General features: G+C 43.1%; 4 protein-coding genes across 48 annotated transcripts in view; 1 reads left to right on the forward strand and 3 right to left on the reverse strand.

The window, feature by feature from the left end:
- LOC136444038 (zinc finger protein 773-like) overlaps positions 1-8,579 on the reverse strand; it is a 52,820-nt gene extending 44,241 nt beyond the window's left edge. For 23 of the 45 annotated variants that reach the window (XM_066441489.1, XM_066441464.1, XM_066441456.1 and 20 more), the window contains exons 1-3: positions 8,366-8,574; positions 6,453-7,218; positions 110-180 (exon numbers count right to left, since the gene is read on the reverse strand). In XM_066441489.1, coding sequence (XP_066297586.1) covers positions 110-180; positions 6,453-7,218; positions 8,366-8,467 — 939 coding nt within the window. In that variant the 5' untranslated portion in view covers positions 8,468-8,574. Of the gene's footprint in view, positions 1-109; positions 181-562; positions 1,728-1,999; positions 2,467-3,010; positions 4,125-6,452; positions 7,219-8,365 lie in introns of those variants that run through there. The other 22 variants (XM_066441451.1, XM_066441459.1, XM_066441458.1 and 19 more) reach the window with 7 other exon arrangements.
- Positions 8,580-10,472: 1,893 nt separating this feature from the next.
- On the forward strand, positions 10,473-14,178 carry LOC136442847 (glycine N-acyltransferase-like protein 3). The gene is made up of 5 exons (XM_066439815.1): positions 10,473-11,015; positions 11,320-11,439; positions 12,072-12,183; positions 12,395-12,524; positions 12,670-14,178. Exons 1-5 carry the CDS (start codon positions 10,917-10,919, stop codon positions 13,064-13,066), a joined length of 858 nt encoding a protein of 285 aa, XP_066295912.1. The 5' UTR covers positions 10,473-10,916; the 3' UTR covers positions 13,067-14,178.
- LOC136442846 (uncharacterized) lies at positions 13,837-19,893 on the reverse strand. Its single transcript, XM_066439814.1, has 7 exons — positions 19,589-19,893; positions 17,717-17,986; positions 17,471-17,578; positions 17,026-17,151; positions 16,358-16,478; positions 15,304-15,419; positions 13,837-15,116 (listed from the first exon to the last, which is right to left on the reverse strand). Exons 1-7 carry the CDS (start codon positions 19,760-19,762, stop codon positions 14,700-14,702), a joined length of 1,332 nt encoding a protein of 443 aa, XP_066295911.1. The 5' UTR covers positions 19,763-19,893; the 3' UTR covers positions 13,837-14,699.
- A 534-nt stretch (positions 19,894-20,427) lies between these two features.
- LOC136442844 (uncharacterized) lies at positions 20,428-25,967 on the reverse strand. The gene is made up of 7 exons (XM_066439813.1): positions 25,547-25,967; positions 23,996-24,265; positions 23,695-23,802; positions 23,240-23,365; positions 22,794-22,914; positions 21,850-21,965; positions 20,428-21,707 (listed from the first exon to the last, which is right to left on the reverse strand). The coding sequence occupies exons 1-7, from the start codon at positions 25,718-25,720 to the stop codon at positions 21,291-21,293; spliced, it is 1,332 nt and encodes a 443-aa protein (XP_066295910.1). The 5' UTR covers positions 25,721-25,967; the 3' UTR covers positions 20,428-21,290.
- Between the last annotated feature and the right edge of the window lie 130 nt (positions 25,968-26,097).

Here is a 26,097-nt window from a genome sequence, read left to right on the forward strand (position 1 = left end):
ATACAGTTCATCAAACCCCCAGTTAGCCATTGCGCATTACTCATAATCATAATCGTTCCCATGTCTATAATACACCTTACCATGATGTTGTCCCATCTATTTCACTCACCTGCCCTGCACCGACCGACTGAAACTGTTCCAAGCCAAAGTCTGGCGACGAAACCATGCCCGTGTCCCCGTCTGGAACAAAATCGAAGATGAACCCGTTTTTGACACGGTATCTTTACAGTTGAACGCATGTAGAGTCCTATCTACACAATTCAATACCTGAAGTCTATCCATCAAAGTTCAAATCCAACCGTGTCTCATCTCAATACTCATGGGGATGTGTAGATAAAATCGTTAAAAATGCACATGTCCAAAGATGAGGAAATTCACATGTATGATATCATTTTAATCATATTCCTTTGAGAAGTACATTATCAGCGACTCATTGTGGGAAACGGGATCATTTCACTTCTCTTCACTGCACCCTAAACCATAACTTAGCAACTACATGTATAATCTTATGCTCATGACTAGCTTGCAAGAAACAAATACATGAAAAACACTCCACAGCTGGTAACACCTGGATGTAGTTTATTCCAACAGTTCCAACAAACACACCATCTTCTACCATTATACAGAACATCTTGGATATCACATTGACAAAAATATACTTAATACTTAACAACATGAAGAAAAGGAACACCATGTTTCCATGTAAAAAGCAACACTGGCTCTTGCTTAAGCATCAAACATGTAGTCAAATGTCTAAATAGTATACAACATACAGGCCAGTCCCAAAAGTTATAATATCATCAAATAATTACGATCTAGGAAACTTCTTGAGTACATCCGAACTTGAAGGAGTTGAGTACAATTAAATCAAAGCGAAGACTTCACAGAGATAAGTCCTCGTTTTTGAATACCTATTCAGTGCACCAAACATGAATATTTTTCATCTGCACATGGAATTTCAGTATTCATAATCTCAAATATTCAATATTTCATGGCATACAAATTGACTTTCAGCTGTGTAGGCCTTTTCATCAATCCATTAATTTCACAAGTAGAACTCTATCCAATCCAAATATATCCAGCCATACCCAGTTCCAAAGAGAACCTGTCATAGACTCGAACATTTGTTTACTTTAAGGCTAAATTAAGCATTTGTGGGATGCAGCTATTCAGAATCATCTGTTAAATGATTCTAAAACACAAAATCAAATATCATACACAATAAGGCACTGATAAGCAATACAGCTTCCAATATCTTTACATTCTACCAGAATATCTATTCTGGATAAATCTTTAATTATCATCATACATATAGTTATAACGTTTGCTTTTTATTTCATGGTATTTTCTTACCAACATAGTCTTTACAAGTAGAGAAGAAAACAACACCTATTTGGACCATTCTGACTTAACTTTTGTCCATAGAATTTTTTTTCTTCTGTAAAATTCTTTTGATATTTCATATTTCTTTAGTCAGTAGGATTCTGTTCTTAGAAATGCTAACTGTACACATAAATCTATGGTGTCATTGTCAATTCACAGAAACAGAAATTCAGCAACAGACTGCAAAGGGAATATCACTCCTGATAATTGGACACATGCCACATCATGACTTTAGAACCCTGCTCTCCGGAGCTGAACCCTTCCACAGATGTACCATCTGTCTGGCTAGGGCTGATCAATGGACTCAGGATATTGCTCCCAGCCAACTCCACCTCTCCCAATACCTGGAAGACAGAAAATTACATACTGTTTAACCTCCCCATTCAAAAAGCATTACAAAGTTACAAGTAGCTGGTTGCAATCATCAATTGTTAAGCTGAAATTGTCAGCCTCACTTGCTTAAAGCCTTACTCACTTTGGACTGTATCTCATTCACATGCATTACCCATGAAACTGTTGTACTTCCCACAAATTGCTGCTGAGAATCTGCAATTTTTTTCAAACTTCTTCCATGGTCTAAGTACATTGTCAAACTACAAAAAACAACAGCACTTACCTCTGTTTCAACATACATCCTATTAGGGGACCCATCTTCATCAGTGTTCAAGTTGTCACCAAGATTGCTGGCTAACCCCCTTTCTCCGGTCGTCCCCAACCCTCTGTCTGCACGCTGAGATATCGCCCACTGGTGGAACGAGTCGAAGCACGTCTTCGGGTGCAGTCGTACGTGGCACACCGAACAGGCAAAGGTCGTCTCGCTCGTTCTCCCGCGGACTGCCTGCTTCTTCTTCTGCAGGCTGCACCATTTGCAGACCTTCTCTCGCCCAGGGATTTTCATTGGAATGTGTTCTTTCACACTCTCAGGAAGTATGTTTAACAGATTGGGCAGACCTTCCCTGTCCGCATGCGCCTGTAAATGTGGCCTCCTCCCATCCAGTACTCCTCCCATGGAGGAACCCTTTAGGTTGACCGGCCTTCCGAACGCCTGTTTAGATGAGGTTGAGTCCAGCCGGGCATTGTCTGCTGATGAGACAAGAAGGAACTTGATTGGCGTGGGTTCCAAAGCGAGCGGAAAGCGGCTGAAGTTGGCTGGGTTTGACAGCTGTGGCGTTACGCAGCGTCCATGGCTTCCTGGCAACTTTTTGATAGTCGTCAAGAATACTTGTGTTTAGAATGATATAGCTGTCAATCACAACTGACTTAAACCTACTCTCACAAATAGCTTAGTTACAATAAATTTGACATCATTTTGACAAGCAAAATTTTACGAGAATTCATTAAGAGCGATTATAGTACTTGCACAATTTGTCAACTAGATTTGTGTATTCCAATTCAGAGGAATAGCAACAACTCTTACAAATTCGGGAGATGAACATAGGCTTATGTCAGTTGTGGTCAACACTTTCATTTGGTGTCTCAATTTTCATATCAGTTTCTTCTCTGGCTGATTTTGTTGTGCTGGTTAATACACTTATTCCATGTTCTAGGATGCTGTATATGTAACATGCTGTATGCTAGGCTGAGCTGTAGAAATAAATGCTAAATAACTTGAAATGAAACATTCCTGTTTGGTTTTAAAAATATCTTTATTTATAACAAAACCTGGACTTCAAACAGGAGAACAAAACCTTTCAACAGCACTGAAAACAAGTGACACAGCAGTGTCTTCACTTGTGTATGTTAACACTCGAGCACTTACAAGCAATTTTTCTTCTTTTCATACTTAAAAAGCTTTTTTCCGGTTAAACTGCTATAACAACCCCTAAGGGTGTTTGTCTAGACAAGTCTGTACTGACCTACATCTATGTTATGTTCTTATTTATCATGTTTACCATTGGAATCTTATGATAACAGGGTAAAAACAAATTTATCACCAAAACTGCTCCCTTTTATCTAACTACAATATTGACTGAGTCTCTACACAACCTGTTACAAAAAGTACTTTTATCTTCTGAACTAAAGCAAACACAACTTAAGCCATACCCTTAAACAGTATTTCAGAGAAATTTACTCCTTAAAGGTCTTAAAACGCTTGTGTCTGCACTTGGTATTAATGGCCTCCACAACATGCTTCGAAACCTCGAAACCCTCAAACTCCATTCTGGTCTGATAGACGATCGCACTCATCTTGTCTTTTGATAGGGGCTGTCTGTATTTCTTAACTCCCTTGCTGAGGACGGAACCGCCGCGGAAATTACTTTCCTTCAATTCATCATCAGAATACACAAATTCCATCAGCTTAAGAAGGAACACTCTGCCTGAGGAAGCCTTAGCAAGGGACGACTCATAGTCAGTGAAATTCATAGGGTATGTTTTGCCAGAGGTTGGGTCCCCGATCAGGATGGTGTCATCCGTGGGTTTGTTGTAGGCTTTGGCCATGGGGGAGGGGGGCACAACTGGAGGGACATTGGCCTGCCGACCGTCACTGCTGGGGTTCTGAACCCACAGACCAGAGCAGATGGGCTGGATGTAGGACAGTGTCTGTTCTAACTTCTTGTTCATGCTGTCGAGCTTGTAATGTGCATAATATGTTCTTAAGTCTGTTTCTGGCAGCCATGCCTCAGAGTCCAACACTTGGTCACTGGTCCCGTCTTGGAAACCCCTAGCTCCCACTCGGCTACCGTCAACATGGACTGTGGGGTGCTTTCCTAAACCGGTCAGACACTCCTTCTCGCCAGTGGCTGCGCATGGGACAAATACGACTGGAACTTAATAAAAAATAGGGCAACAGTGGAAATGTCAGCTTCCATGCCTTTATCAATGAACAAAACCAATCCCATAATCATTACTTGCTTTCCGTGCAATACCAGTTTATTTACTAAAGACAGGGACGAGGACTGAACTACATCAAGATCTTGTCCCATGCAGAATATGCAAAAAAAAGAAATGAAGAAAATTCACCCCCATTTCACGGTCTTGTTTACCAAAATTATTGCCTGACATCCAATAATTCAATGTATGATTGAATATTTTGACAATCAACTTCACTCAAAACATCTTCACACAGCTACATTGCAAAAATGAGCTTCTACATTGAGTTAGATTACATGAAATCTTCATGTTCCAACATCATTCAACATGAACTTTCGTACCTCTGATGGGAAAAAGTGTGAGATCAAAGCATCGCCATGATTCAGTTACAACCACCTTTCTTTCACGCATATTGAGTTTAGTTCAAGTGCCATACTTATTCAAGGCCACAAATTCAAGAGGACTGAATGTTCAGCTTGCAGAGTTGTTATGTACATGTTCATGTACTGTTCAGTACTGTATATTGATGCAGTCACAAATCTGTGACACAAGCAATGGACCAGTCTTCAACTCTTAATGAATTCCTGTTAGTCCTGGAATTTCCCCTGTACATATAAATTTAAATTTGTGGTATTTGCAGAGACCTCCATACCATAGTTATTTCCTCATGGATATATTTTATATGAGTGCCCCCTCCCAAAACTTGCTTTCATGACTGAGTGAAAAGCGATAGACAAACACAAACATGATTAAAGTTATCACACACATCAATCAACTTTACTATTGGTATCATATGCACATTCAGAATTCCTTTTGTAACCTTATCTCAGCAAACCTAATTACCTTTTTTCTAACCACACAAAGAATCAGGTCAAGCACTTGGTGCTGAAAAATCATGAAGGTTACACTAATGCGGAACACTGCCCGGTACTTTGGCAACAATCACTTTCAAAACTTCATAGAATCATACTAATGATCTACACTTTACACACAATGATTAGAGATCAAAGTGGTCAAACTCGTAAATAGTGGTAACTTAGTTCAAGTGGTAGTTGTACTGTAATACACTTGCTAGTTGTACTGTAATACATGTGCTAGTTGTACTGTTGTTCGTGTGCTACTTGTACTGTTGTACAAGTGCTAGTTGCACTGTAGTACATGTGCCCGGTGTACCGCCCCAGATAGTTTGGGTCCAGTCCGTGTTGCCATGCATGTGTAGTGTAGGGTTCTGGTCAGGGAACTTTTCCGTGCTCTTCATCTAAGTCACTACGCTTGGGCTGGCGACCAAACAGTCTTCGTGGGAGATTTTCCACACTCTGTGTACCTAGGCGTCTCACTTCTTTGTTAAAACTGTTCTTGATGTAGCGGACCGTGCTCTCGTTGAGTTGGCGACCGATTTCTCTTGACATGCGCTCTGCCGTCCTCTGAGGTCCGATATCGATGCACATCTTGGCGATCCTTGCCCGCATCTCTGGGGTGTAGGTGGCGTAGTTTCCCCGCTTCTTTCGGCTTCCCGACTCTGCCATGTCTGCCATCCCCGTCCACGCCTCACTGTTTGCCGCTGTGGTTGGCCAGGGTTCTCCGTGTCCTGGGGGTTGGATGTTCCAGACGAAGCGGGGCACTGGAACGACGAGTGCGATTTTTTCAGCCAGTTCAGATAGAAGGAAGGAAGGTGGCAAAATCCACATGATACTTATAGTGTATCATCTGCCTGACATTCTGACAAAAGCATGTTCTTATTTTGGAATGCTGCATTGTTAAGCCGCGCGTACCCTTGCATGGGAAAATGATCCAGCCAGTGGTCTGACATCCAAGTGTGGTGCACACAACTTCAACTACTCAAGCTTTATATTGCCTGCATACTCTGCAAACTGAACTTGCTGTTTGAAAGAAAACGTGCCAGCATTCTGTAATAATTCCATGTGAGTTGCTATGAGTACTATTGATTTGCTGCAATCGCAAATATGAAAACACTGTGGATTCGTCACTTGCCCAAAATTTAGGTCTGTGAATATCAAATTACAATTGCATCTACATCTACCTTAAATTAAGTTAAAAACCTTGTGGCAACATTCTGCATGAGGCATGTAGGTTGCCACACTGTATAACTTAATAAGTTATGGGACAGTGACTGGTTTCTGTCCAGGAGCCAAGACTGATGAAGACTCAGAAGTTAAAGTGTATCAATGTATATTCTTCCTTTTTTCTTCATATCAACACGTCTTACAAACAAACAAACGAACACAGATTAGACTTACCATTTCCTGAAGTGCTGTCTTCCTGAGAGGGGTCTGACTGGACAAAGCTGGGCCCTGCACCGCCAAAGTTCAAGTCTTCACTGAATAGTCCACTCGAGCTTGTACCTGGCAAGGCATCAAGCATACCACCAACAGTATCTGTGTCTCTCTTCATACCCATTGCAGAGTCTGTGTCTTTTTGGGTGTGCATAGGCTCGTCGAACAATGTCGGCGCCGTAGGTTCAACGATACACGCTGCTCCTGCCCCTGGTTCCTCCTTTATCGTTGGTATCGATGGCAATTGGATATTAGCTGCCGTTGTTGTCGTGGTTGTTGTCTCGGGTGCCCTCGGCTGTACAGTCTCCACCTGTCGGGTGGTTACAGGTCTTGTATGATGCTCGGGCTCTGAAGGAATCTCTCGTTGGCTTGAAGCATGCACGGTTTGAGTCCTACTCTGAGCTGCATTCAGTCTGGCAAGCAGCGTAGGCGCTTGCGTTGTCACGATTCTTGGACTCTCTTGAGGAGGCGTCGCCCGCGCTTCTGTTGCTCTTCTTTTCGTTGGCGGTTCTGAGTGTCGAACTGGTTCAGAGTGAGGCTGGGGGGCCTTGCTGGCCCTGCGCGGTGCGGGGGGTTTTGTTGCCCCGAGCGTAGCTGCATTTCCCACACTGATATCAATAATGTACTGAAGAGATGTACAGTTGAAGAAGTGTTTAAGAACTTTAAGCATGACGTCTTGGTCCACGCTGAAGGCACAGTGGGGGCAACTGAAGTCTCCACATAGGCCATCCTGCAAGCATTAAGACAAAGCATGGTTTTCATCTCAATTTCAAAGCACAATGCAACTGTACATTAAAATATTTTAGTTTAACCACCACAAGGCATGGTATCATTTAGTTGGATGCTATACACCATACGGCTCATATGCACATTTTTTCTCAGCCTGTTTAAATATCCAGTTTCTCATTTTCTCATTGGGCCATTCCAAAAAAATTAAAAATAGAGGCATGACATTATGACATAGGACTGGACTTAGGGGGTTTGAAATCCTTATGACTCCAGGACTCAGTCGGTTGAAGTACTGTAAACGCATAATTTACGTTCCCATGGTTTTTATTTCGCGGTTGGGAGGAAGTGGAGTGTTCACGGTGGTTTTAAGTTCGCAATTGAAACAATAGTAGCGCTTCAGTGAGTTCAGTCATAGGTAGGCAAAAGGTTCAGTGGTTTTACGTTTGCGCTGAAAGTTCACCGCGAAAACCGTGAACATAAAACCACCGCGAACATTTCTGTATTTACACTTACAGTAGTCAGGACTTAGGCCAGTTATGGGGTTGAAGCTTTATGACTTAGGGGTATGCAGATTGGGATGTCATCAAACCCCGATATTTTTTTTGAACGGCCCATTATGGAAAAACTCAGCAACATATTGCATGAAAATCCATGCCTAACCCTTACAAATCCATTACCAATTCTACTTCCCTTCGCTATGAATCTAGACCCTCGCCCGGTAGTAATCAGATGCCCCAAGGCTATCTAGACTCAGACGAGCTATAATATTATATGCGGGGGCTGCGTAGACGCGTGACGCAGATATCAAAGCTATTCAAATGTGCCCCAGATAGGCAGCAGTGGTCACGAGACTGCTACATACGGGTCCTACATCGCCATGCCAGCTACATCCATGTATGCTGCTTACATGGCTAAAATTACAATTTTGCACAACATCGACTGATTGCAAATTATCAACGGGGTTCGAAAGAAACAATGTGGGTAGCAGCTATTCGAGCTTGGGCTGCAGTCGCTGCAGAAGGGTTTATTTGTCGCTGCAGGCGGTAAAAGCTACGTCATGTTCTATGCTAATGAGCTCCTCATGCATATCCGGAATCAGGCACACGTCCCTTTGTCTGGGCGCGTCCGGATTGTGGGCGCCTACTCACCCCGCTTTCTCTGTGAAAATCCTCCGATACCGCAGCCGCCATAGTGATATCTTCGCTCTCTATGTCGTCTTCAACCCTTAAAGGAGCCTGCTTCTGTCTCATATTCAGCTAACGAGCAAGATTTGGAGTGAAATTCTCGTCCGTTCGAGGAAGACGCCTGGGCTCCACCTCACCACCTACCGCCCTCAGGACTCGAATGGAACCGAGGCGCATGAGCTCTGCTAAATATCACGTGACTTCAGCTGTTGAATATTCATATGAGTCCCCATCGATGGCCTCGCCCGTGTGTATTGTATTCAAAGAGGTTGAATATTTAACCTCCTTGCTCTTACTAGTATTCAGGTCCGTATAGTTGAGAATTAAACTTTTTTGGGGGTTAGGTAGATTTTGCGGAGAAGAAGCAGTTTTATTTTTTGACCCACCCCTGTGCAGCCCGATTTACATCGAACCGAAAAAAAGACTTGTCTTCTTTTAATAGGCTGCAAAAGTTCCACGGAACTCATATAGTCATACGGACTTGCATATAAGTGTGATAATACTGTAACGTTACTTACATAAATGGTTTGGCTCCCAGTCACTGGTGGCGTGGTTGCATGTTATTTGACTAAAAACACTAGCGCTTTACATTTTTCAATTGTGATGAAATCTATCTCATCGCAGATCAATGCGCGCGCGGACGTCATCCATAAATTCAAGATGGTGTGGCCTAAATAATGTTTTCTTACATGTCCTATTAATCTTCATATAAACCAAGGATGCTATAACCTCCATGCATAAACACGTTCAAGATCTGTCAAGAAGAAGAATAACGTTAGGCGATTACTAGTGTATGAGAGCGCCCAAAGTGGGATCAAAGGGCCGCAGCGAGCGCTCAAGGATCGCAGCGAGCGCTCTACGAGGATTGAATGGTCACAACTGTAGTTCAAACAAATTTCATTCTTGAAGTGGTGTATCTTGAATTTCTGGGAATTTTGTGGTCAACTCATACTTTTGCTCATGGGTACTAGTAATACAAATGGACGAATGACTACAATTAAGTACATGCTTTAATTCAGATAAAATTCCCTCCAACTTTTATTGTCAGTAGTTCAAAAAGTATTTGAAAATTCTGTGATTTACGTTCCTATTATAACGTAGCATGATAAAAGATATTTATTGCAAACAGGTTACATGACGGACACAGACAAAACGTATTTGAAATAAGTTGAACATATATATAACTTAAGACACACGCTGAGCGACCGTGCAGCGACCAAATTTGAATTTGCTTCCCCCTTGATTTCATAATTTAGATATGATGCAAGAGGTAAATGTATGACTTCAAAGACGACAAAGCACACAAAACGTAACAAAAATTCGTTCTTTATCTCTGGAATTCGTTGAGTGATCTGCGAAATCTTTGGTCGCTCATAAAAGGTTGCTGACATTTACGGAGTCAAGTTGGTCGCGCAGAGAGCGCGCAAGGCTCGCCGTAGAGATTCCACTTGATCACGTTTTCCAGGAGTTCGGCGCTCTCACGGCGCTCTGGCCAGGTTTAGGTCGCCGCAAGAGCGTGGCGAGAGCGCCTCCAAGTGGAATGGGGGTATATGTCATTTATTTCCACATAGAAGTGCAGCCATCACATCGCCTCAGTCGATGCTTGTGGAACTGCGTTAAGAGGCCTTAAAAGGTCAAGAAGTTAAAGGTCACAGCGCACCATCGAGCTGAGCGAGTTACAGGTCAGGAAATGTCCTACTTTTCATGCAAACGGTAGACTCATGGGAGTAAACGTCAACCCCATATTGACATTGTTCAGTTGTATACTATATGTATACAACAATTTACCGTGACAAAGACTAAATTAAGCTTGATAAGGCCATTGCTTGTCAGTTTGATGAGTTTGTTTTGATGGGTTCACTGTGAAATGTACGATAACAAAAGGCATGCACATACATTCATTCAGTTGAACGTTGAAACAGCGACCGACCTTTGGATACTCCCTGTAATACGGATCCAGCAACATAATGATATTGCATGACAAATGCGATTTGCCTAAACGGTGGTGTTATGTAACATTACATAACACTAGGCAATGTAAAGTATTTCCTAAAGTTTGATTTGTCTCAAATTCGTTCCTATGTCAAGATGCTCTTGCGATTGTTTCTGCACATCCAACATCGTTGGAGGATCGCAGAATACAGGGTCGACCACAAAAACGAGTAGTAGTAGGTAATAAAACTCACTCCGAACATTGATTACTTTTATAGCCGCAACGCTGGGGCACAACCAAGGGAACTTTCAATGATAACTGACTGTCACGAGGTGCCCCTTCTTCTTCTTCTTCTCGTGTCACCACTGGCACTTGTCTGCTACACATTCCCCCTCCAATATTCGGCAACCGCCCTTCCTATTGGGGTCAGGTCTTCAAGGTCCTTTCTGGCGCAGGGTTCAGGCAGGAGGGGACAGACGAGGAGGTGCTCCATGGTCTGTTCCTGCCCGCAGTCACATGCCGTCTGTCCATCTGGACTATATTACGCAGTGATACTCGCAACACCTTGAAGACCGAAAGTCAATGATGTCCTGTCAACGTTTGTCAAGTCGGGCACTTCAAGAGCTCGTTGACACATTCCGTCTGAGAAGAAACCTAGCGGTAGGACCGTCAACTGCAAAGGTACTGTACATGTAGGCACTGAAACTGAAGTTTGATGGGGCGGGGGGAGGCATTCAAATGACTGAAAGGGAGTGTAATTCGATTACTAATCAGTTTTCTTTCTACTGCCTTTATCTTCACAATGTGTTTCTCCTTATCTTCTCTGGTCTAACCATTGGCAGTCGGGCGTTGGGTCTTCCTGTAAACAATGTGAAACTCGATTGAAGTCAGCAACATGCTGCTCGGCCATGGCTTGTCACTGATGATACAACTCTATGACTTCAGCTTTCTGTGATGGTCGTGCATAACGTTAACATTTTCACAGATCTTTTACACTGCCAGAAACTATCTGGCCGGGAAGATCCCGGGCGAGCTAGTGTTTGCCGTGGACAAGTGGCCGGACTTCTCAGCCGTGATGTGCGCAGTCGGAGAGGGGACCTACCAGGTACATGGACTTGTTTGAGAGCATGTACCTTATTCTCTCTAAATGACAGGACAGCAAAATTTGTTTCGATGACTAAGGTAGACATTTGCCTAAAATGCCTAGTTCAGACTCTCCAAAATATGCCGGAAAAAGTGAGTTTTGTACATCAAATACATGTAGTCGTAGACGAAGGTGCGCTTAAGTGACATCATAAGCTTGCCAGATGTTGAAAGATATTTTGCTGGGAATCGTCAAAATAAAGGATCATTCATAAAGTAGATAGCTGTTGTAGCCACATAGCAAAGTTGTACACAAAGATGAAAATACATAAAAAAACATTGCAGAGCCAGGTTTTACTTCTCACAATTTGAATCTACCTCATTCGACAATGACATCAGATACCTAAGAAAGGTTAGCCTGGGTGCCATCCTATTTCTACCGGGGCTCCTACACTCGCTACCTTTAGGATGGCACCCAGGCTAAAGAAAGGTATGAGGAGCAAAATGCAATGCGTAAAATACCACCATTGTTGTGAGGGTGGTAGCTATGTAAACATGGGCTTTAGGTCAGGGGAAAATATTACAATCACTATTATATCCAAAACAGTCAAACTTTTTTGTTGTATGAAATTAGTATCGTGATATCTTTTGAAGTACCTTCAGGATATCGAGACCTACACGTTCTACTGGGAGAATAACCAGGGTCTCCTAAGACTACTCCGCGATGCCAAGTTTGTCGACTGGGACGAGACCTTCACTATTGCAGGTTACTCTTACTAGTTCTTCTCACATTGATTTGATTTTTAGTAAAAAAAGCACACAAAAAAAAGAAATAATAGCCATAGAGGAATATTTCTATCTTTGCACTTTGCAAAATAGTGAATGACAGGCTTAGTAGAATATTTCTATAAAAAAATGCGCAAGTACACATGTGCTCTACAACGTTACCTACATCACCCATATTTATGTCATTTCAGGCTTTTCGGAGAGAGGGCTGCCTCTTTTGAATCAGGTTTGCCATGACATGAACAAACCTCCTCCTACCAATGACACCATGACGCACTGCAACACAGCCTTTTTCACTGGACAAATCATCGGAAATGACAGGTGACAGGTGTATTGTCTTTTTAGAAGAAAGAAAGGTTCAATTGTCAAATTTCGATAGATGTAAAAATTTGTCAAATCGACAATCCTTAACTGAATAGCTCGACTTTGTAAACGCTTTGTCACTGGTGTTCTCTTTTGACCACAGTCCGCCTAGCCCATTGCTAACCATTGGCCCCCTGGAGGTCCAGCACGCCGAACTGGTGAACCGAGTATGGCGGTGGGGAGGACAATCCAAGGTGCTGGAGTTCTTGCAGTACATCATCAGAACGTTTCCCTCCCGATGTCTGTATGACGAGAATGATCAACCGTTGTCGTTCTCTGTTGCTCAACCATGGGGCGAGGTTGGACCGCTCTATAGTCGTACTACTCGATCTGACCACGGCACCATCATTTTCCGTAACATCTTAAAAAACATTCAAGAAGCAGGAGATTTACCCTATGTATATGCAGAAAGTCGTCTGCCGAGGCTTAGGACACATGCCATGAAAGTCGGTGGTCATTGGGATCCGTTTGGATCCTGTTATTGGGTGTATATCTCATAGACCAGACACCGGGTCATTCAGTACAATATAACCAGCTGCTGTCGCGCCGCGTGCCTGCAAAGCTGGTGTGTTACGCCGAAGAGCGGTTGTGCCGACTATATAGATACAGATACGGCCACGTGATGGATGGTGGCCTGCTTCTGAGTAGCAACTATATCGGAGAGGGCGTAACACATATCTAACCTGAATGGCATCGTGAGGATCATTGTTCTTTTATACTAGCCTCTACCAGGCTCCATAGTACATCACATTTTAAATAGTAGAAATTGGCCAAATAGACAGCTAGATAACATGCCAGGGAAGTCAGCCGGCCGTGCCGGCCGGGGAGTACAGCTTTCGACCTAGGGTCGGCCGGCTGACTGCTCTGGCAAGCTATCCGTCTATTTGGCCAAATTCTATTTTTTTCCAGCGATCTGGAGCGATTCTGCTAGGGGTTGCTATTATTCTGACACGAGTGAACTTGATATTCTCAAGCGATTAAACTAAATCAAGGACACAGGCAGTATCATAAAACGCCTATAAGGGTCTCTATAGCTAACATAAAGAGCAATATTAATAAGGAGGCAAAAAGTAATTACTTTTTATTGAATTGCGTACTATTGCCCTGTTTATTACCTTGTTATTATGAGTAGAGCCAGTAAACTAGTTTTAGGAAAAAAAAGATTGATTTATTATAGGTGTGATTAATTGCTTACGAATTTTGCCGGTTGATTCCTAACGGTGCAGCATAAAAGAAACTAAGATAAAATGTGGGACTTGCATTCTAATGGTACTGCTAAAAGCCTTTATTCCCAGGTGTTTTGTTAAACAAATAAATCAACCCGAAAACCTCCAGAGCCATACAATGAACATTAACCAATTACTTAAACACTAAGCAATCAAAGGGTTAACACTAACAACCTAATAGTTCCCGGTTTGTTGCACAAGTTATTCGTCGACCCGTGTGACAAAATTGTAAAATTGAGAAAACCTGTACAAGCACTTTGTCTGTACAGTACCTGGAAAGTCTCCGATGTTAGAACTTCTGCTTTGTAATACTTACTATCGACAACTTGTGTATGAAATGTATACTGTACGATTCAATGTAAATTAGAATGTAATTCTTTAACCCAGATTCTGTGTGTAACCTATTGAGTGTATTTTCTCCCAGAATCAGCCCTAACAATAGCCATTTGCGTGGACAACCCTGGCTGTTCATATAATAACGTCTTCGTGTTCACCCATAAATAAATGAATAGAATAAAAGTTATTCGCCTCGCTGTACTGATGCATGACGAGCTACTTTACAGGAGGAGCTACGTTGTGTAAAAAGGTACATTTGGATAAACGAATTAAAGTATCTTCCTCGATCTCTCTGTATGTAGCACATTAGCCTGTGTTACACAACCTCTCGCTGCCAGGGGCTAAGGGCCGGACAGTCTGGCTGGCCGCTAGGAGAGCGATTTAGTCAGGCTAGTACATGTACTACTCATATCATAATGATAAATTTATATATCATAATTTATCAGAATCAAATTCGCTGAAAGGAGTGTTAGTAAGATGCATTTGTGTCAAATTTTCAATTCAACCCATGGCTATAAATGTCTTATTCCAGCGCGCCCTAGGTTTCTTAGTGAAACAAGATCTAGAGTTTTCACAGTAAGTTAAATTTCAACTGCTCAGGTTTCTTCACCAGTCGCTGCATCACATCTCTGCACTTCTTCTTGGCGTCGTCAGGCGTCTTCCCGTACGCCCAAAACTTTGCAAACTCTGTCTTACCAGGGAGAAACTCCTCATCGAAAGCCATGACCCAAGTGATCTTGACTTCAGGGTCCTCCCTTAAGCTTTCTACCTCGGACAGGTTGACCATGTCTCCGGCCTTCCCCGTGTAGTTCTCGTGGACTTGGAGCGGCAGGTTGAGAGCGGCCCGTCCCGTGGGTACAGGCGGGGCGGGACGGACCCCGCAGCACAGCCCGAGGTACGTCTGCAGCGGCAGCGGTCCCGACAGACAGGCCGTGTACAGACCACTCAGATTCCCGGACATTCGGGCATTCACCTCGATCAGCTTGATCTGTGGGTACAAGTTTGTGCAGTGTTAGAGTAGACAGTTTAGCAGCGGCATCTGAATGTCTGGCCAATAGCACCACAAATAAAGTATCATATATATATATATGCAGTAGGGTTGCAGCCTATATATATATATAGAAGATATGATCTCTTAATTTGAAAAGTTTGTGTGGGACGGGGAAACAGTTTACCTGTCCGTTGGCCAGGATGAAGTACTCCACGTGTACGAACTGGTTGTTGAAGCCGTGATCCACCATTCTGCCCACGACCTTGTCAAAGCCTCCCCACAGTCGTGTCTGGATCATATCTGTGGACGTCATCAAACAACAATCTATTGACTATTTTTTCAGTGTAGCCTTTCCATAAACGAGACCGACACCGTCGCTGAGTGTATGACACCTGCAGCATGTACACGTGCGTATCCGACAAACACCTGCTTATGCCACGGTCCTAATCGGGGTGTAGTCCCGGCCGGGTCCCGCTGAGCCACAAAGTTGTCTCGATTGTCTGTCTGGTACTGGGGGGTTAGCTCATGGCATGTATTTGTTACCGGCTCCCGCATTCAAGTCCGAGTTAAAATGATTAGGGGTCCCGACCGGGCCTAAAAATAGCCCGGCAGCCGCAGGGTATCCCGAGGGGCCACGTAGGGGTCACACCCGAAAGTGCGAAAAAAAACCAGCCTGTTAATGCTAGGGTCACATTTCCAAGCCGGGGCCCGTCCGGGCAGTTTGCCGGAACGATAAGTACGACATAAAATACAACAAAAGACATCAACGTAAAAATTGTTATTCATGAGCATGATTTGTGTATATTTCTTGATATGAGTTTTTATTTTACGTTCCCGCAAACAACTCGGCCGGGCTCCGGTTTGGAAATGTGACCCTAGCATAGCTACGCGGTGGGGTAGCCTCCGTTGCAGGCCTTCCCACTAGCGTTTTACTAGCGATTTTTTCCAATTTTTTTTTTTGGGGGGGGGGGCGTATCTGCTTGAGACCCCGTATCTGCTTGGGTCCCGTATCTGCTTCCACACAGCGATTACCACGGTGGGGCCCCTTTTTGCTGAAGCATTAACAGGATCCGGAGATAACGTGTTAGAGTGAGATAGCAGTGACACTTTCATCGTAGATTATTCCAGACTACGAGTCATCAGCAGCTTTTGATTTCGTGTATATATGGTAATACGAGCATTTCTTGATTACTATTAAAAGCTTTAATACGTGTAGGAGAAATTGTGCGCATGCTCACCTGGGAGGGTGGAAGGCATGCAGCTTCCCTGGAAGGGGATGTCCTGTCCCGGCCAGTGGAGGCTGTCAGAGATGGCCCAGTGGATGATCTCTTTGTTGTAAACACATCCATCCACACACACCTGATGTGGATATACACACATACATTTTATCAATATGTGTCATGCAGATGCCCCATTTTGCCCCATATCTTTAACTTTCTCAAACATCAAGTCTCATTTAAAAAAAAATCTATATCCCATTTCACACCAGTAAAAATAGTTCCGGTTGATACAATATCTCAGGCTGTCTTTACCCTCCCCTTGTTTGTTTGTTTGTTTGTTCCGCAAAACCACATTTGGGCGTAACACACAGGTCTTAAACACTAGGTTCATAACTGCGTAAGAACAGACTGGTAAGTTTGATCCACTCTCACCGAGAAGGACCCTTGCTCTTTTCGATAAGTGTTCCTAACCGAAGCTAGGTACTCATTTTACTACTAGTACATGTAATTATAAATCGAGTGAGGAAATAGTTGTAAGAGTCTTGTAAGGCACCTCTCCCAAGGGCACAACATTGGGACCTGCTAGGGGTCCCAACCCAGAACCTTAGAATTCTAAGTCAACAACTCTAACCGTAACACCACCTTGGGTTGTAAGAACTTTGCACGGCTGACCGTGTACCAATTACCTTTGCCGGTGCGTCAATGTACGGCTCCACTATGATAGTGTTCCTCAGAACCATCGGGTAGTGGTCCACATCCAGCACCTTCTGGAGGAAGTCACGCATGAACGTCGCGCTGCAGATGTGCTCATTCTGTAGGGGGGGGGGGGCATTGGGGGATCGATTATGATAACTGCTGAACATAATGGCATACCTGTGCCAGGATTCAATATATGGGAATTCCAAACAACAGGATGCTCGTCACTTTAGAAGCAGCATGATGACGTGATGTCTAACCTGCACTTCTGGAAAGTTTTAAATTCCATTCCATGGTACAACAAGTTACAGGACCTCAGCCTCACAGTGTATTGCAGAATAGCTGAGGGTTTTAATCCACTTGTTAAAACAGTCATTGATATTGAATATCATGTACCTGCCTTATAGGACAATGCTTTCAGTCTTGGTAACTGACCTGAGAGAAGTGCTCTTCGTTTAAACGTCCCGTCACTTTAAGTACATCCGTCAGCCGACTGGTGGTGCTGATCTTCCAAACCCCCTGGGAGCCATCCCCGCACGGAACCTAAAACAAGAGACAACGCAAGGAAAATGTTATTATTTCCACCTAGCCTCTTCAACTTTGCATTTGCCATGACATCTCGAAATCTTGATTGGGACTTGCATTGTGATTAAATTGAATAGAAAGCCATGACTTCTGCACCTTTGCAAAGGCAGGAAGCCCCACCCTCTTTAACAGAGTCGCGGCATCATCAAGAAGGGTCTTGGAGTCCAAGTCCAAGACGCCGTGAGGAGAAGGGTCGGTGTCCGGGTCCAGACACTGGCTGGTGTAGACCTTGTGATAGGCGAGAAACGACGACTCCACACTCGGCCCTTCGAGTCGATTCGGGAACTCTCGTACCAGAGCCGACTGCACGAGTGTAGCACTGTCGTAGAGCGCCAGAACCACACCCACGTTATTGTCTGTAACTACCTATAGCGGACAACAATGAGAATAAAAATAATCATTTTCATCAAGGTTAAAAGCAGAACGCTTTTACAATAAGATTTATCCTTGTCCATATTTTCTTTAATTATGCTAGAAATGATTAACCCATTTAGTGAATGTTACAGGAAATTTCAAGATACAGATCTAGAAGTATGTATACTCATTGTATCAGCTATTTCAGATAGGCAGACTTTCAGATAGACTATTTCAGATACTAGTAACCTAGAAAGTCAATACGATCGAGTGTCGCTACCTTCAAAACGTATGGAAGAAAAAGTAAAAAATCAGGTGCTTAGAACGAGTGTCATTTAGCTTCAGACAACTACCTGTCAAAGGTATTGATAATTAATTGATTGCAGACAACATAACAAATCAGAAAGCAAACAACCTACTCATGCCAAAATTCCTGTTTTACTTAACCGTGTTGTGCCAAATACTAAGGATTCATTTGCGTCTTACATTAACTAGTACTGTGTTATCTGCAATGAGCTTCTATGTACTTCATGAACAGACTGTAAAGATAATACGCATGTCAACAGGCCACTCTATACATAACATCAATTAGTTCGTCCCCATGAGGACAACTCGGCCCCTGGGACAACTCGGCCCCCAGCCATTTAGGACAACTCGGCCCCTAGCTCAGGACAACTCGGCACCGAGCCCCAAAACTGGCATAGATCAGCAAACAGAACAGAAACTTTTTAAAATCCATGTGAGGAATAAAACATGTTTAACTGCCAAACATTTTGTCTAAAAGAATAGGAAATTGTGGAACCCTGCAGGTCACTTCGCCAGAACGCTTGAATATCAATAAGGAAATTTTATCATCTCGGTTGTCTCGACGCGTTTTGAAAGCCTACAAACTGTTAAAATCTATGACCAACAAAACAGAATGAACTGCTATATATTTATTTTCATCGGTAATAAGTTATAGGCACTTTCATAACAGAACATAAGCGTAGCGAGTTCGTGAAAGAGCGTCGAAAATAACGAATAAAATGGCGTTGCCGCACCGGTCCGCAACATGTTTTTGACGGTCTTGTAACGTTTGAGACTTACGAAAATACAAAAATGCTTATGTATGGACTGAGCTTTGTTTCTTCAAATTCTTATTCCACTTATCAGCCTGTCAGATCGGTAGAATTGTCATTCTTCGAACCCCAAATACACTTATCATGCACTGAGTAATAGGTGCCGATCAAGTTGTCCTGAGCTTGGTGCCGAGTTGTCTTGAATGGTCAGGGGCTGAGTTGTCTCGGATATATATCACTGCACGAAAAGTGGGATTTACCAATGGTGGTAAATGCTGGTAAAGTCTGGTAATGTTTGCAAATTGGTAATAAAATTAAACATTACCAGACTATACCAGCATTTACCACCATTGGTTAATCCCACTTTTCGTGCAGCGGGAATCACTTCTAGTAACACTAGGTAAAACTTTACACAGCTATTCCCACTTAGAATACAATCATGACGTTGTCGGGCCTGAAAACGCAAATGTAAAAGTTATATACTCCTGTAACCCCAGGCGGTACAAGGAGTGAATGGAAAGGAAGACTGCGGCACTTCACAATCTTGGTAACTTACTTCTTTCAGTCGGTAGAAGTAGTCCAAGAGACTTTCCCCCTCTTCTATGCAGCTAAAGATGATTTTCCCTACGGGGATCCCCTCGCAAGTTCGCAGCAGGTTTTCTGTAGAGCTGTAGTCCACAGCACTGTGACAGAACGGCACCAGGATGGTCACAGGTTGTTTGGCGGCCATGATTTGGGAGCTCTGATCGGGATGTCACAAGAAACTGGAGCCTGAAGGTGGACGACGGGTTACCACAAAACTCTCTCTGTCTTACTCGCTATTCCGGTTCGACCAGAGTAGTCTCCGTATTGCCAGTAATTATTTGGCAAGCAACGGGGCACGCCCAGAAATGCAACAATGCAGCCTGCAGACTTACGGTTGTCAATGAATTAAAAATCAGGCTTCATTTTTACATGAACGGTCTCACATTCAACCATTAATGATAAGATGTGCAGACTTGGCGAAACAAGCCAATGTTAGGTTATTACATAGTCTATGTAGCGAGCCTGCTAGGGGTTGCTATTATTCTGATACGAGTGAACTTGAAATTCTCAAGCGACTAAACTAAATCAAGGACACAGGCAGTATCATAAAACGCCTATAAGGGTCTCTATAGCTAACATAAAGAGCAATATTAATAAGGAGGCAAACAATTAATTATTTTTTTATTGAATTGCGTACTATTGCCCTGTTTATTACCTTGTTATTATGAGTAGAGCCAGTAAACTAGTTTTAGGAAAAAAAAGATTGATTTATTACAGGTGTGATTAATTGCTTACGAATTTTGCCGGTTGATTCCTAACGGTGCAGCATAAAAGAAACTAAGATAAAATGTGGGACTTGCATTCTAATGGTACTGCTAAAAGCCTTTATTCCCAGGTGTTTTGTTAAACAAATAAATCAACCCGAAAACCTCCAGAGCCATACAATGAACATTAACCAATTACTTAAACACTAAGCAATCAAAGGGTTAACACTAACAACCCAATAGTTCCCGGTTTGTTGCACAAGTTATTCGTCGACCCGTGTGACAAAATTGTAAAATTGAGAAAACCTGTACAAGCACTTTGTCTGTACAGTACTTGGAAAGTCTCCGATGTTAGAACTTCTGCTTTGTAATACTTACTATCGACAACTTGTGTATGAAATGTATACTGTACGATTCAATGTAAATTAGAATGTAATTCTTTAGCCCAGATTCTGTGTGTAACCTATTGAGTGTATTTTCTCCCAGAATTAGCCCTAACAATAGCCATTTGCGTGGACGACCCTGGCTGTTCATATAATAACGTCTTCGTGTTCAGCCATAAATAAATGAATAGAATAAAAGTTATTCGCCTCGCTGTACTGATGCATGACGAGCTACTTTACAGGAGGAGCTACGTTGTGTAAAAAGGTACATTTGGATAAACGAATTAAAGTATCTTCCTCGATCTCTCTGTATGTAGCACATTAGCCTGTGTTACACAACCTCTCGCTGCCAGGGGCTAAGGGCCGGACAGTCTGGCTGGCCGCTAGGAGAGCGATTTAGTCAGGCTAGTACATGTACTACTCATATCATAATGATAACTTTATATATCATAACTTATCAGAATCAAATTCGCTGAAAGGAGTGTTAGTAAGATGCATTTGTGTCAAATTTTAAATTCAACCCCTGGCTGTAAATGTCTTATTCCAGCGCGCCCTAGGTTTCTTAGTGAAACAAGATCTAGAGTTTTCACAGTAAGTTAAATTTCAACTGCTCAGGTTTCTTCACCAGTCGCTGCACCGCTTCTCTGCACTTCTTCTTGGCGTCGTCAGGCGTCTTCCCGTACGCCCAAAGCTTTGCAAACTCTGCCTTACCAGGGAGAAACTCCTCATCGAAAGCCATGACCCAAGTGATCTTGACTTCAGGGTCCTCCCTTAAGCTTTCTACCTCGGACAGGTTGACCATGTCTCCGGCCTTCCCCGTGTAGTTCTCGTGGACTTGGAGCGGCAGGTTGAGAGCGGCCCGTCCCGTGGGTACAGGCGGGGCGGGGCGGACCCCGCAGCACAGCCCGAGGTACGTCTTCAGCGGCAGCGGTCCCGACAGACAGGCCGTGTACAGGCCGCTCAGATTCCCGGACATTCGGGCGTTCACCTCGATCAGCTTGATCTGTGGGTACAAGTTTGTGCAGTGTTAGCAGTTTAGCAGCAGCATCTGAATTTCTGGTCAATAGCACCACGGAGATAAAGTATTTATGATCTTTTAAGTGGAAATCTTGGTGTGGGAGGAGAAAAGGTTGTAGCAAGATTACCTGTCCGTTGGCCAGGATGAAGTACTCCACGTGTACGAACTGGTTGTTGAAGCCGTGATCCACCATTCTTCCAACGACCTTGTCAAAGCCTCCCCACAGTCGTGTCTGGATCATATCTGTGGATGAGGTAAAATAACAATCTATTGACTACTTCGATCACCATATAAAACTTGTCGACAGATGGGGCTGTCACCAACACTGCTTGTACAACGTCTATGGTGATTGTAGAACATCCATGTGTATTTTTGGACATACAACAGACAAATATACTTGCTAGATAGAAATGAATGTCAGCGTAGAAAACAGTTACTTAAGCAACTGGATATGATCCTGGAAACGGTCAGACGTTTCAAGTAGCATCCACTACTTTTCGTCAGTGACTCAGTATCGTATTACCTGGATGTCTAACCTAGCCTGGAATCCATCCTATCTAGCTTCCGGTCGCTACTGGCCTAGCTCCGCTGCGCTACCCAAGCTCCGCTGCCGGCGAGCTTGGGTAGCGAACGGAAAGCTAATAAGGCTGGACTCCAGGCTAGTGTAACCTTCATCGACGTCAGCATAGAATGTTCTTGCAAACGATTAAGGTAGTGTACAAGAGTAGTCTGAAACCCATTATTTCTATTTCATAGCCTTAGTCCGCTTCCGGATCCAACGGTCGCAACCCCACAAATAGCTATTTGCGTTGTAGCGACGTTGAATGCATACTAAAGCTAACTTGACTGCACTCCAGGACAGTGAAATAGCAAGCAGTTGAAGCATTATCGTACATGACACGGCTTGACCATTGTAGATTATCTTAGAATACATATTACAATTCATCAAATGCTTGTGACAGACTCATTGTGAAGCAATATTTCAGTAATTGTAGCAAACGTGTCTACTTTTGTCAAATTCACATGATGTTGAAATTAAAAGTACATAGCAGACATGGTGCGCATGCTCACCTGGGAGGGTGGAAGGCATGCAGCTTCCCTGAAAGGAGATGTCCTGTCCCGGCCAGTGGAGGCTGTCAGAGATGGCCCAGTGGATGATCTCTTTGTTGTAAACACATCCATCCACGCACACCTGATGTGGATATACACCCATACATTTCATCCAAATGTGTCGTGCAAATGCTCCATTTTGATCTTTTGAACTTTTTAAAACATCAGGTCTCATCTTCTTATCTACATCAAATTACACAACAACAATATCCCAGGCTGTCCTTCTTCTATTTATTTGTTTATTTATTTGTTTATTTGTTTCTTATGCTTTCCCCAGGAGCACAACATGCAGGCCTGATAGGTTAACGAACATTCAGTCAACATTCAAACCCAAACTACAAGACGACCTGCCACCTTCTCGTTAACTTGGGTTGTAAGAACTTTGTACGATTGACTGGACTTATTACCTTTGCCGGTGCATCAATGTACGGCTCCACTATGATAGTGTTCCTCAGAACCATCGGGTAGTGGTCCACATCCAGCACCTTCTGGAAGAAGTCACGCATGAACGTCGCGCTGCAGATGTGCTCATTCTGTAGGGGGGGGGGGCAATCATGGATGATGATAACTACTGAACAATATGTCATACCTGTGCCGGGATTTACCCTATAACCCCATAGGTAATGCTAAACAATAAGATGCTCGTCACTTTGGAAAAAAATGACGTGTTGTCTGGCCAGCACGTCTGGAAGGTTTGACATTCCATTCTATCGTACAACAAGCCACAGGACCCCAGCCTCTCAGTGTGTTGCAGAATAGCTGACATTTTTATTTCTCTTATAACGTGTATTAACAGTCATTCAATATAAAAAAAAATCTTGCATTCCGCGAAAATGACTTCAGTCTTGCTACAGTAACTGACCTGAGAGTAGTGTTCATCGTTTATACGTCCCGTCGCTTCCAGTATATCCGTCAGCTGACTGGTGGTGCTGATCTTCCAAACCCCCTGGGAGGCATCCCCGCACGGAACCTAAAATAACAACAGAGAGCACGCAAAGAAAATGTTATTACCATTTAGATTATGTCTACATACACCTTCGCACTGACAGTTAAACTTTGCATTTGTAATGAAATCTTGAAAAAAATCTAGATTGGGATATGGATTGATGATCATATCTACTGCACTCAAATAGAATAAAGCGCCAGGGCTTCTAACGTTATACCTTTGCAAAGGCAGGAAGCTCCATCTTCTTTAACAGAGTCGCAGCATCTTCAAGAAGGGTCTTGGAGTCCAAGTCTAAGACGCCGTGAGGAGAAGGGTCGATGTCCGGGTCCAGACACTGGCTGGTGTAGACCTTGTGATAGGCGAGAAACGACGACTCCACACTCGGCCCTTCGAGTCGATTCGGGAACTCTCGCACCAGAGCCGACTGCACGAGTGTAGCACTGTCATAGAGCGCCAGAACCACACCCACGTTATTGTCTGTAACAACCTATAGCGGACAACAATGAGAATAAGAATAATCATTTTCATCAAGGTTAAAAGCAGAACGCTTTTACAATAAGATTTATCCTTGTCCATATTTTCTTTAATTATTCTAGAAATGATTAAACCATTTAGTAAATGTTACAGGAAATTTAAAGATACAGGTCCAGAAGTATGTATACTCATTGTATCAGCTATTTCAGATAGGCAGACTTTAATATCCTAGAAAGTCAATACGATCGAGTGTCGCTACCTTCAAAACGTATGGAAGAAAAAGTAAAAAATCAGGTGCTTAGAACGAGTGTCATTTAGCTTCAGACAACTACCTGTGAAAGGTATTGATGATTAATTGATTGCAGACAACATAACAAATCAGAAAGCAAACAACCTACTCATGCCAAAATCCCTGTTGACCTTGTTGTGCCAAATACTAAGGATTCATATGCGTTTTACATTAACTAGTACTGTGTTATCTGCAATTAGCTTCTATGTACTTCATGAACAGACTGTAAAGATAATACGCATGTCAACAGGCCACTCTATACATAACATTAATTAGTTCGTCCCCATGAGGACAACTCGGCCCCTGGGACAACTCGGTCCCTAGCCATTCAGGACAACTCGGCCCGTAGCTCAGGACAACTCGGCACCGAACCTCAAAACTGGCATAGATCAGCAAACAGAACAGAAACTTTTTAAAATCCATGTGAGGAATAAAACATTTCGTCTAAAAGAATAGGAAATTGTGGAACCCTGCAGGTCACTTCGCCAGAACGCTTGAATATCAATAAGGAACTCTCGACGCGTTGTCTCGGCGCGTTTTGAAAGCCTACAAACTGTTAAAATTTATGACCAACAAAACAGAATGAACTGCTATACATTTTGTTTCATCGGTAATAAGTTAAAGGCACTTTCATAACAGAACATAAGCGTAGCGAGTTCGTGAAAGAGCGTCGAAAATAACAAACAAAATACAAAAATGCTTATGTATGGACTGAGTTTTGTTTCTTCAAATTCTTATTCCACTTATCAGCCTGTCAGATCGGTAGAATTGTCATTCTTCGAGCCCCAAATACACTTATCATGCACTGAGTAATAGGTGCCGAGTTGTCTTGAATGGCCAGGGGCCGAGTTGTCTCGGAATCACTTCTAGTAACACTAGAATACAATCATGACGTTGTCGGGCCTGAAAACGCAAATGTAAAAGTTATATACTCCTGTAACCCCAGGCGGCACAAGCAGTGAATGGAAAGAAAGACTGCGGCACTTCACAATCTTGGTAACTTACTTCTTTCAGTCGGTAGAAGTAGTCCAGGAGACTTTCACCCTCTTCTATGTAGCTAAATATGATTTTCCCTACGGGGATCCCCTCGCAAGTTCGCAGCAGGTTTTCTGTAGAGCTGTAGTCCACAGCCCTGTAACAGAACGGCACCAGGATGGTCACAGGTTGTTTGGCGGCCATGATTTGGGAGCTCTGATCGGGATGTCACAAGAAACCGGAGCCTGAGGGTGGACGACGGGTTACCACAAAACTCTCTCTGTCTTACTCGCTATTCCGGTTCGACCAGTGTAGTCTCCGTATTGCCGGTAATTATTTGACAGGCCATGGGGCACGCCCAGAATGCGACAATGTTGTCGATGCAGTTTGCAGACTTACCGTTATTAAGGGATAAAAAATCATGATGTCAGATGAGAACTGAGGAGCCTAAAATCTCATTTCAGAATACGTTTGTACTATGAAACATGAAATTGATTCGAAAAAGTGATACAGTATGAAACCAAGAAAGACACATACGCGAATATATTTTTTTCTTAAATTTATTTACCTCTCATCTGCAA

This window comes from Branchiostoma lanceolatum, chromosome 10 (genome assembly GCF_035083965.1).
Source record: "Branchiostoma lanceolatum isolate klBraLanc5 chromosome 10, klBraLanc5.hap2, whole genome shotgun sequence".
Taxonomy (NCBI): Eukaryota; Metazoa; Chordata; class Leptocardii; order Amphioxiformes; family Branchiostomatidae; genus Branchiostoma; species Branchiostoma lanceolatum.